The sequence below is a fragment of the Neovison vison genome, chromosome 6 (genome assembly GCF_020171115.1).
Source record: "Neovison vison isolate M4711 chromosome 6, ASM_NN_V1, whole genome shotgun sequence".
In the NCBI taxonomy this organism is placed as follows: Eukaryota; Metazoa; Chordata; class Mammalia; order Carnivora; family Mustelidae; genus Neogale; species Neogale vison.
In genome coordinates this window covers 206,900,001-206,912,482 of record NC_058096.1, presented here as the reverse complement: position 1 = coordinate 206,912,482, position 12,482 = coordinate 206,900,001, and the positions used below count along the sequence as shown (strand labels likewise).

The window sequence follows — 12,482 nt, the reverse complement described above, 5'->3', positions numbered from 1 at the left end:
CAACTGAGAGTTGAATTGAGAATTCAATTCAATCTCAGTTTTCTTCTCTACCAGAATCCTGGATCTACTTATTTTTTCTAAGTAAGTTTTTTTTCCCTTTGTCTGCTTCTTCAATCTTTCTACCAAAATAAGGATAAAAATAAATTTCATTAGATTTTAGTTTTTATTCAAGCTCCCCAAATATTTTCATCTGTTTCTTATCTAAAAAACAAACATTGGTAATAACTGGAAGGCAGATCAGCTTTTCAAAAAGGTCAGCTGTTCTCAAAATGCTGTCTGAAAGCTGAACGGCAGAAGCCATGAAAGAAGAATATTGACAGAGGCCCTGAGCATCAGTGTTAAAGTCAGGTCCCAAGTTCAAATACTGGCTCTGCCACTCACTAGCACTGGACCATAGGAAGGTTATTTCACTGAGCTATAAAATGAGAATACTAAAACCCACATCATGGGTTGTTCAGAGAGACAATCAAAGGAATTAGGTTATATAAAGGAAACAGTAGAGGACACTTTCATGATGATTATTACTGCAGAGTGAAATTTCACTAGACACCTCCTTCCCATACCGGCTTCCACCAGCTCTAGGACTTTGGATGCCAGGGCTCCAGTTGCCCTCCCTCTGCCCTCTCATGCTAATATACTGTCTTCTCATGATCGAGAAAGCAGTCAACTGGGTAAATGAGGGTCAGAAAGCTATATATTTTACCATTCTTAGTCTATGACAGGATTTCTCAGTTTCTTGGCCAGGTTCCAACCGAGACTACAATTCCTAGGTTCCACCGATTTTCTTTACAAGATCACATGATACACTAACAGGGTACCCTAACATTTTAACATTGGCAACTACTGTCCACCATGAATATAACCAGTAACACTGAGCTGACTGACAGGCCCTTCTCAAATGAAACAAGACGTTAAGGAAGGCAGCCACAGACTCCAGCGGCCCTTCTACAACGATCCTGTTAGAGCTACTTCTGCTCCAAATTGACCAGCTTCTAGGCAGCTATGTGTGGGTGACCTGGGAAACTGAAAACCTGCAGGGGGAGCCTATTGAGAGAGGCCCAGTGTCAAAAGCAAAGGAAGTTGTCACATGTCATTGCAATGTACAGAGGTCGGCTAGAAGACCTTATTCAAAAAAGTAACAGGCAAAACTCACTTCTGCCAGACGAATAAAGAGAAAGACAAGGAAGCAAATTTGAGGTATCTGATGTCGGAACTCTATCCAAAAAAAGTATGTGACAATCTGTGGAGGAGGGCGAACTGGCTAATAAGTGCTCCAACGGGGAAGAGTACTAAGGAGGAGCTGTGAGAAAGGAAAAGAAAACAAGGCAGATGCAGTATTGCCTCCCAGCAGGGAAAGGAAAGGTACAAAGTCTAAAAGGCCTTCCGATGTTATGGCTGCATCGTGAGCCCCCAAGATTTGCAAGTGACCTTTCTCCCCTTCCCCCAGATCCACCAGCTTGACTACACTGCCAGGTAGCAATGAGAGCGATGGGACCCTGCGGGGGAGAACATCTCCCTGGCACAGGGCTTAGGTGGCTACTTACCTTGGGTTTTGCGTCTTTTGCAGGTAAGGTGGAAGGCCTGGCAGTGGTGGCGGCAGGGCGTTTGGGTGGGGCAGCCGGCACTAAGCCTGCAGCGAGGCTCATAGGTTTTTTATTCGACCCACCGAAGGTGGTGGGAGCCGACTGCTTAGGGAGAGGAGTGGGCTGAGTTTTGGCTTTCGATGTTGAAGTCTTTGCAGGTTGAGTGGTGGCCAAAAGCTTTAAGTTGATGTGTTGTTTTGTTTTGTTTTTTTAAAAAGTCAACATCAAACACACAGACAAAAATAAAAACAAATTAAAAAAGTATAAATTGCACAATTCAAAGTAAAATTATAAGCAATGAGGATATATGCAACTGAAAAGCAGCATTCTGTTCTTCTGAGCTCAGTAAGGGGTAAAAAGAAGCCATGAGAAAGATAAAGAAAATTGGGCATTCACTCTTAATGACAACGTCACAAATCCCAGCAGTTCAGTGCCTGAAGATTTAAATTCAGTGACGCTTTAAACAATTTACTAACTTTTGGTGGCCGCAAAAATTCTATGAAGAAAAGTCATTAGCAGGCAATTAAATGGTCATTGTTTGTGCCTTGATGAAGTATGGCACTTGTACTCGCCCATGAGCACCAGTGAAAGTGCCTGAAGCTTTGATCCACCTTAAAAATCTGAGTTCCCTTTTTACAAGCAAAGATTGCAGAATCTATTTCTGAATAGTTCTGCAAAATCCCATTATTGCTGCTGTAAAGGGGAGCAGAAATAAGCCCTACAAAACATTTCTACACGTAGTCAAGATCATGGGGTTTAAGGGAGCGACTGTAAGGGTTGAGTTAGGCTACTATGGTAAAATAGGAATATAAAATATTTTCTAAAAATGTCCAAAATTGGAGAAGGCCTACTAATAGCTCAGAAAAAAGAAATTTCTTTCATGATTCAAGCAATAATAGCAGAAGATAGGGTTTTAAAAAACGGTAGCCAGAGAAGATAACCCACCACTGTGGTGCCTACCTTTGTTTTCTTCTCTGGGCTTGGTGGGAGCTCCTTGTTTGGAGGGGCGGTGATGTCATTTCCGGTCACACTCCCCGCAGGCCGGCCTTCTTCTGGCTTACTTATTCCTAAGTGGAGGTAAAGTCATGCTAAGCAGATGTTTTTCATACCCATTTAGAAAAAGCAAGTCTTAGGAGAGAGAGACCACTGACTAGCACTGCATTCTGAAGAAAATCCACAGGGCTGTGCTCTGAAATGTGGACAAGACTCCCAAGTTCCTCTCATTGTGACAGGGCCGTTTTAGATTCCAGAAATTCAGGGAGCCGGTCCCTCTGGAGAAGCAACCTAAGTGGGATTTGCACAAATGACCAATGGGAGGCAACAGCCCTTAAAGTTTGGTTTCCCTTCCCTGGAGACCAGCAAAGGGGTTCTGTCACCTAAGCACTAACTCCCAGAGCACATGGGACAATAACCTCTTCTATAAGAGTTTATCTCTTGGAATAAAGGTTGCTGAAGATGGGATACGAGCCAGAAGATCATCCAATGTCCTCCCCTTACTTCCTTTCCCTGTAAAGCACCACTTTATGGAGGATGTGAGATTAACTTGATCTGGTTCTAGCAGTGACCCAGATTTCCAACAAGCCCGAGGACACCCATGAAATCAGACCCAAGGCCAGAAATAAAGTCTATGCCTAAGGCTGGGCCCAGCAGCACCACTGTGGGGAGGTAACTCCAGATTTCAATAGGGCTACACCCGAATGCACTGAAATACCATGAAATTTATAACCTGGGTGTGGGGAAGACCCTTCTGAGTGGTACAAAATCCCGAAGGCACAGAGATCGGTCTAAGGAGAAATTTTTAAAAAGTCAATGTGGAAAAAAAAAGTAGTAAGTCAGAAAGCAGACAATAAATAGGAAAAAAATTGAACACCACATCAAAGACAAACAGCTTATTATATAAATTACACCTACAAATCACTAATTCCCATAAAAGCCAACAACCCACTGGAATAATGGCCCAATGATTATGAACACAGCTTCCAGAAGAAGAAATAAAAATCGAAAGTAAGAAAAGGTGCCCAATTTTTCAGAGAAATGATAATTAAAAGCACACTGAGATGTCATTTTTAACCTAACATATTGTCAGAAGTCCTACAACGTGAAAACAGCCTGTGGGGATAAATCAGATCGTTGCGTGGCTAAGTGTGTGGAATGGTACAACCCTTGTGCAGGGCAATCTAGCAGTGTCTTTGAAGACTAAGTGTAGCTAAATTCTAATCCACATATCCAATTTCCAGAAATGTATTTCAAATACTTACTTACTTGTTAAGATTTTATTTATTTATCTGACAGAGAGAGACATAGCGAGAGAGGGAGCACAAGCAGGGTTGAGTGGGAGAGGGAGAAGCAGGCTTCCTGCGGAGCAGGGAGCTCCATGCAGGGCTCGACCCTGGGATTATGACCTGAGCTGAAGGCAAACACTTTTAATGACTGAGCCACCCATAAGCCCCCAGAAATTTATTTTAGAGGTGTATTCACACACCAGCAAAACAGCAAATGTGTCAAGGTCTTCATCAGACTACATTCCTAATAGGACAGAACGAAAACACCCTAGAAGTCTGTTCACGGAAACGTGATTTCAGGGGTGCCTGGATGGCTTGGTGGGTTAAGCCTCTGCCTTCGGCTCAGGTCATGATCCCAGGGTCCTGGGATTCGTTCCCACGCTGGGCTCTCTGCTCAGCAGGGAACCTGCTCCGCTCCCCCATCTGCCTGCCTCTCAACCTATTTGTGATCTCACTCTGTCAAATAAATAAAATCTTAAAAAAAAAAAGAAAGAAAGAAAAACATGATTTCAGCACTGTGGCAGAAATACCAACGCAATCTCTGCATCTGAAAAAATAAAGCCTGGCCAATATGGAACCATCTCTATTAAGTGAAGAAAAACAGTAAGGTGCAGAATAGTAAGGTAATACGAAACTAGTAAGAAACACGTTTGTCTAGAGAAGGGATGGGGGGGCAAGATACATTTCTAATGCAAATACGCTTCTGCGTGCATTTTAAAAGGGCCTTTGGAAGGAACTTAATGTGTGCACACTTGACCTCGCCTCCCCCCCACCATCTCCTGCGGAAGTACAGCACGCTATTAAAACCAGGACATGGGTATTGGTACAATCCGCAGAGCTTTCTCGCATGTGTTCAGTTCCACGTGCACTCATTCGTGAGATGTGCACACGCGCACACACAGTGCCATGCAATTTCAGCACGTGCAGTTTTACATAACCACTCCTAACAATCAGGACAGATAAGTGTGCCATACCACAGGGCTCCCTCATGTCACCCTTTTAGAGCCATCCCCTCCCCTCCTTTTCTAATCCTTAAATCTCTGGCAACCACTAATCTGCTCTCCATCTCTAGAACATTATCTCAAGAATATAACATTAATGGAATCACACAGTATGTTCCCTTCTGTGTCTGGCTTCTTTTCACCCAGCATAATGCTTCTGAGAGACATCGGGGGTGCTCCATGGATCAGCGGTTCGTTCCCCTTTATTACTGACCATACTGCGTGGTACATCACCACAGTTTCACTCACTATCCACCTAGCGCAGCTCCAAACACTGCACAGGATTTTTATGAAGATGGTGTCACGGTTAGTACGTGGAAATGCAGTGAATTCCAGCCAGTGACCCTGCTGAAACACTTAGTAGTTCTAGGAGTTTTTTTCGTAGATTCCTTGGAATTTTCTATACAGACAATCGTGTCATCTGCAAAGAGAGCCATCTTTATTTCTTCCTGCCTAACCTAAACGCCCTTTTATTCCCTTTTACTTTGTTGCACTCATCAGAACTTCCAGAATTCCAGTAAGCAGGAATGGTGAAAGCAGGCATCCTTGCCTCTTTCCCAGTGTCATGGGGAAAACACTCAGTATTTCACGGTGAAGCATGATGGTATAGGAGGTTTTTTTGTAGATAAGGAAGTTGATCAAGTTAAGAACATTCTCCCTCTTATCTTTGATGAGTGTTTTATCATAAATGGGTGTTGGGGTTTTGTTGAATGCATTTCTATGCTTATGAAATTTTAGACTGCTGATATGATTTACTTAATTGATTTCGTTTTTGATGACTGAGCCAGCCATACATATCTGGAATAAACTCTACCAGGCTGTTGTTTGCAATTTTTATATATTGCTGGGTATAATATTTGGTATCTAAGTTCATGGGAGACAATAGTCTGTGCTGTCTTTGTCTGGTTTTATACAGACCTCATAATATGACTCAGAAGTATTCCTGCCTCTTATATTTTCGGGAAGAGAATGTGTAAAACTGGTGTTAATTATTCTTTAAATATAAGGTAAACCCCTACCGTGAATCCCTCAGGAAATTTTTTAAATAAAAAATCTAATTTTATTAATGATTATTCAGGTTATCTATTTTACCTTGGTTGAGTTTTGGTAATCTGTGCTTTTCAAGAAATTTCTTCTAAGTTATTGAATCTGGGGGTGTAAAGGTGCTCCTAGTGTTCACTTTTATCCTTTGAATATCTGTAGTAATATCCCCTATCTATTCTTGTTGTTAGTGGTTCGTGTCTTCTCTCTTTTTAGCTTCGTCAGTTTTGTTCCAGGTTTACCAGCTGTATCGGTATTTTTTAAGAACCAGTTTTTGATTTAATACATTTCCTTTGTTATTTTCTTGTCTACAATTGCACTGATGGCTGCTTGCTTCAGATTTATTTTGTTCTTTTTCTAGTTTCTTGATGTAGCAACTTAGACTACTGATTTGAGATCTTTTCTCTTTTCTAAGCACCTGGGGCCATATGTTCCCCTCTCAGCACTGCTATGGCTGCATTTTACAAATTTTGATGTTGTATTTTTGTTTTTATTCAGTTCATTTAAAATTTACTTTAAGTTTTGATTTTAATTCCAGTTAGTTAACATACAGTTTAATACTGTTTGTAGGTGTACAATACAGTAACTCAACACTTCCATCAGCTCCCTGTGATCATGAAGTTCATTATTTTTAAAGATTTTAAAATCAAATTAAGTAATCTCCACACCCAACGTGATGCTTGAATTTACAACCCTGAGGTCAAAAGTTATACACTCCACTGACTGAGCCAGCCAGACCCCCTCATTTTATTTTTAAATTTTCCTGGGATAATTTCCTCTCTGACCCATGGAGGAAGTATACTCTTAATTTCCAAATGATCAGAGATTTTCCTGTGGTCTTTCTACTACTGGTTTCTAATTTGACTCCATATGGCCAGGTAACATACCCTGTATAATTTTAATCTTTTAAAATTAACTAATTAATTAATTAATTTTTGAAGATTTTATTTATTTGAGAGAGAGAGCACAAGCTAGGGGAGGGATGGAGAGAGAGAGGGAGAAGCAGACTCCTTGCCCAGAACCCCAGGACCATGATCTGTACCGAAGACAGATGCTTAACTGAGCCACCCAGGTGCCCCTGATTTTAATCTTTTAGGTGTACTGAAATTCAGTTTTGACTCAGCAAATGTTATGACTTGGCAAATGTTCCATGGGAGCTTTCATTCTGCTGTTTTTGGGTGGAATTTCTGTAAACGTCAACTGGATGCTATTATTGTTATTCTTTATCTTTGCTAATATTCTGTCCAATAGCTCGGTCAATTGCTTGGAGTGGGACGGAGAACTCCTGAACCATAATTATAGATCTGTTTCTCCTTTCAGCTTTACCATTTTGTTTCCCATATTTTGCAGCTCTGCTTTTGGTACATATACATTCAGAATTGCTCTGTCTTCTTGACACACTGATTCTCTTTATTCTTTGCTCTGAAGTCTGATATTCTTTGTCTGATATACATATAGCCACTTAAAAAAATTAACACTAACAGGATGTATCTTTTTCCACCTTTTACTTTCAACCTACTTATAGTCTCTACAATTGACATGCATTTCTTGTAGAGAAGATGTACTCGGGTCATTTAAAAATAATCTGTTCTTCCAATCTCTGTCTTTTAATTGTAGTATTTAGTCTACTTGCATTTAAAGTAATTATGGACAGGCTAAGGCTTACACTGTCATTTTATTACTTGTCCCCCCCACCCCCGGACTTTAATTTTAATTACTTCAAAACAGCAGAACTTAGTACCAAATGTTTAAACATCCATTATAAATGCTACATTCTGTAACCAGCCTTGTTTAAATCTCAGCAGCTACATAAAACTCATCAATTTTTCTTCAGGAAAAAGGTAGTAGAAATCCCAAAGAATGAAGGAAGAGACAACTAATTAAAGGTCACATTCACGGATCTGTAATTCTTCGGCATCTCAAGTGGCAGGGAGGAGGGAGGGAAGACGTGAGGACATTAGAAAAGCGTACTTCTTAACTTTGTGGCCCCATTTGTGTTCTCTGGCAAGGCGGGATAAGGCAGGATCTAGTGGAAAGGAAAAGTTCAGAGGCTGGAATTTCAAACAAAGTAGTGGTTCAGATAAGGAGGCCCTCAAGAACAGCAGAATAGGAAGACCCCGAAGTAGCACTAGAGTCCTCTCCGTCAACTAGCGGGCTTCTTCCTGGCATCCAAGTCCTTGTTAGTTTCTTCAAGTTTTGTAGCCAGGTCCGGTATGCCACGGTTCTGAGCCAGGTACGTTCTCACCATGGCTAAATCCAAGCAGAAACTGGAGCACGGTGGGCATGGAGGATGGGTCTGTTTCTTATTTTTTAATTTGTTCCCTCTACTTCTCTTGCCTTTCTGTGGGCTACTTGAGGGAAAAAAAATGATACTTGAACATTTTTGTAAAATCCTGTTCTATTTACGTTTGAGTGTATGGTTTTGCTTACTTCCATTTAGGATCTTTTGTTCTCCCTGCTTTTAAACATATCTTGAGTATTTCCTTCTCATACACTGAGCACATCAGATGGTACTGTAATTTTTGTTTTGTTCATCAAATACGATTTTTAGAATTCATGAAGATAGTCCATTTATATTTACCTCTATTTTTACCCATTCCATTGTTCTCATTGTTCCTTCATTTCTGAAATTCCAAGCCTCCTCCTGTTATGCTATCTTATCTTTTTGGAGAGTTTCCTTTAGCCTTTCTCTAAGGGCAGATCTGCTAGCAACAATGCTCTTAGTTTTCCTCTAAGAATGTAGTTACTTTCCCTTCATTCCTGAAGGACAGTTTTCCCAGATATAAAACTTGCAGTTGACTGTTCTTTGCCTTTAGCACTTGAAAAATGTGCCACTTCCTCCTGGCCTCCAAGGTTTCTGGTAAGAATCACCCTGTCATCTGAACTGCTATTTCCAGCAGCTAATGCATAATTTTTCTCTGGTTGTTTTTAAGATTTTTTTTCTTAGTTTGCAGAATTTAATTCTCATGTGTCTTGGTGGAGACTTCCTTGAGTTTTTCTCTTGGAGGTTCATTCAGTTTCTTGAATCTGCAGCTTTAGGTGTTCTGACAAATTTGGGAAGTTTTCAGTCATTAGTTCTTCCACTAGCTGTCCAGCCTCACATTCTTTCTCATCTCCTGGGATTCTAATGATATGAATGTTAGATTTTGTGTTACTGTCCCCAAAGTCTCTCAGGAGCTGTAGTATTTTTTCAGTCTATTTTCTCTGTTGTTCAGCCAGAACAGATTCTATTGATTTGTGTTCAAGTTCACTGATTCTGTTCTCCGACATTTCCAGTGTACTACTGAGGCCTACAGACACGTTTTATAATTTTTTTAAAAAAGATTATTTATTTGACAGAGATCACAAGTAGACAGAGAGGCAGGCAGAGAGAGTGAGAGGAGGAAGCAGGGTGCCCGCCGAGCAGAGAGCCTGACGTGGGGCTTGATCCCAGGACCCTGAGATCATGACCTGAGCTGAAGGCAGAGGCTTGACACAATGAGCCACCCAGGTGCCCTTATCATTTGATTATTGTATTTTTCCTATCCATAATTTCCATTTTGTGTTTTTTTTGTAACTTCTATTTCTTTGCTGATACTTTCTAAAAGTTCTCCATTTGTTTCAAGATAATTCATCATTGCTTACTGAAGCAATTTTATAATGGCTGCTTTAAAAGTCCTAATTTCGTATGTTAGCAGTTAATCATTGTTTAGATTTAGGGTGCATGTTCTGGCTGTAGTTTCAATGACAATTTAGTTTCCAGAGCCCTTGTAATGCAATTCTGGCCTGCTGTGTTCTTCTGGCTGCAAGAGACTGTCACTCAGTCTCTGATGGTACTTCTTTTTTTTTTTTTTAAAGATTTTATTTATTTATTTGACAGAGAGAGATTACAAGTAGGCAGAGAGGCAGGTAGAGAGAGAAGAAGGAGGAAGCAGGCTCCCTGCCGAGCAGAGAGCCCAATGCGGGACTCGATCCCAGGACCCCGAGATCATGACCTGAGCCGAAGGCAGCGGCTTAACCCACTGAGCCACCCAGGCGCCCCTCTGATGGTACTTCTAACAAGGGCTTGAAGGCACTTCCCTGGGCCAGGGGGTTTCACTAGGTGGGGGCTGAGTGATGCTGGAGCCATAGAATACAGTTTCTCTTGACTTGTTCTCTGGCTGCCTTGTGCTGGCAGACTTTCTGTCTGATCTCTGCAGGAACTGCTGGAAGCAAGAAGCACTTACCTGGCCTTTTGCTGCTGGAGAGAAGGTTGTAGGAGGTAATCTCCTCCCCCTTCTGCTCCTGGACAGAAAGCTAGATGATACCAGGCCTGTGGGTGTCACTGGCACTGTCACCTGGTGGAGGACGAGGCATAGGTCGTATTGTAATGCTGTCAGGTGTAGAATGGGCAACAGGTAGGCCCTCATGAGCCCCATGTTCAGCAGCACTGAGCCCACTGCTATTTGCTGATTATGGGCAGGGAACAGGGCTTCCTCTTTCCTGATCTTTTGGCAAGAAAAAGTCGGCTTTTAGTTCTTTCTTTTTTTCCTTCTCTTCTCTTTCTTCTTCCTTTTTTTTGGAGGGGGGAGGCACCTATGCTTGTTGGCACTTCTAGGTTGTAGGTACTCCCCAGGGCCCAGACCTGGGTACATGGGAGATGAGAAACAAAACCCAGGGAACTGGGGCACCTGGGTGGCTCAGTGGGTTGAAGCCTCTGCTTTCGGCTCAGGTCATGATCCCAGCGTCCTGGGATGGAGCCCGCATCGGGCTCTCTGCTAAGCGGGGGGCCTGCTTCCTCCTCTCTCTCTGCCTGCTTCTCTGCCTGCTTGTGATCTCTGTCTGTCAAATAAATAAATAAAATCTTTAAAAAAAAAAAAAAACAACCCAGGGAACTCACTGCACACTGTCCTTCCTCAGTCTGCCCTCTCATCTGCACCTTTCAGATTTCTTTTATAATTGTCTGCTGAATTCTTTTCAGAATATTTAGCTGTACTCAGAGGAGAGGAGAAAAAAAAATTGAATCAAGTGGTCTTCTCTTGGTAGGAGTTTTCCTAATGTATAGCATTCTGTACTTTTTAATGTTTGAAACTCTATGTATTTTTAGTCAAAACTGAATTTGCTTTGTTTTAAAAATATGGGGGCACCTGGCTGGCTCAGTCTGTTAAGTGTCTAACTTTGGCTCAGGTCATGATCTCAGGGTCCTGGGACCCAGCCCCACACTGGGCTCCCCACTCAATGGGGAGTCTGCCTGTCCCTCTCCCTTCACCCCAGCTCACGCTCCTTCGCTCAAATAAATAAAATCTTTTAAAAAATATATGAAGAAGAAAAAAAGTTTTTAAACCACACAAGGTTGCTAATGTCTTTTTTCCCCTAGAGCAAGCCAAAAGATTATCTTACCAAATGCGGGACTAACTGTTATTAGCCTCAGACCACTATGAACATTTTTCAAGAGGCACAGGATTTTTCGGTAAACAATGTGACACAAAGTTGCATTGCCTATGACACAAGCATGTTAACATCTCAACCTGTATCATAAGTACTCTTCACCCAGTGAAGAACATGTGACATACACATAAGCAGAAACTGCTACATCCCACCCAGATGGTGCTTCTCACCACGACCCCCATCAATGTCCCTGTGGTTTCAAAAAAGAATGCTCAAAACATTCAAGTTTTAATCAAGTCATAACTGATCCATAGACCTTCTCCCTTCTCCCTTCAGACACACAGTATGTGTGTCTGCTGGGAAACCCCAGGCTCAGTGTCAGAGCACCACTTTGACTTTTCTCTCTGTTACCCTCTACATCCAGTTTTCAAGTCGAGTTGATTAGCTGATTTCACTGGCTACTCCTACATGAATCAAGCTGCTATCACAAGAATTTCTGCCTTCAGTCATCTGTCCCCCAGCTCATCTTATCCACTGAGAACAGGGGAGTCATCCAAAAGCCGACTCTGGGCCACTTAGTTGTTACAGGCAGCCACCCTTTTTAAAAAGCATCTTAGGGGGGCATCTGAAGCTTGGGTTCCAACCAACTCCCTAGATTTGACCTCCCGTTATTTCCGGCCATGTATGTACAGATGACTGGGACATGTCTGTTCAACCCACACTCTTCTCCCAAGAAGCCCCAGATGAATGAGGTAAACAGTCAGAAGGAATGTAAGGTAGCATGAAGTGGGGCACAGAGCCCAAACCATGGCAACCCAATGCCCTGTGCGGACCAGTCACCAAAGCAGCAAAATGGAAGAGATGGCAGAATAAAAAACAGTTCCCAGAAGGGAAGAGAATGGAACACATGTTTAAGGCGAAGCAGATGTCCTGAGAGGCACACAATGGCTGCAGCCCGGTCACACTTCCTGCAATTGGCTTCCCTGAGACTCCGTATCAATGAACACCTTTTTATAAATTTGAGTTCCTCTGAGTGTGTTTCCGTTCTTTGAAATTAAATAATCCTTACAAGGGTGCCCCATGAATACTGGTCATTGTTCTTTTACCTAATGTGAGCTGTCTAGGCTTCACACCTTTGTTTATATGAGTTCCTTTGCCTGGAAGACTTTCCCTTGCAATGTTAGACATTCAAGGCTTCAAAACCACCTCGTCCAGGTAATTGTCATGAT

The 12,482-nt window shown here is 42.0% G+C and overlaps 1 protein-coding gene across 9 annotated transcripts in view; it reads right to left on the bottom strand.

The window, feature by feature from the left end:
* The window catches only part of MAP4 (microtubule associated protein 4), a 195,288-nt gene that overhangs the window by 18,267 nt on the left and 164,539 nt on the right, over nucleotides 1-12,482 (bottom strand). For 7 of the 9 annotated variants that reach the window (XM_044253680.1, XM_044253675.1, XM_044253678.1 and 4 more), the window contains 2 exons: nucleotides 2,544-2,650; nucleotides 1,545-1,760 (listed from right to left, as the gene is read on the bottom strand). In XM_044253680.1, coding sequence (XP_044109615.1) covers nucleotides 1,545-1,760; nucleotides 2,544-2,650 — 323 coding nt within the window. The remainder of the gene's footprint in view (nucleotides 1-1,544; nucleotides 1,761-2,543; nucleotides 2,651-12,482) is intronic. The other 2 variants (XM_044253679.1, XM_044253681.1) reach the window with 1 other exon arrangement.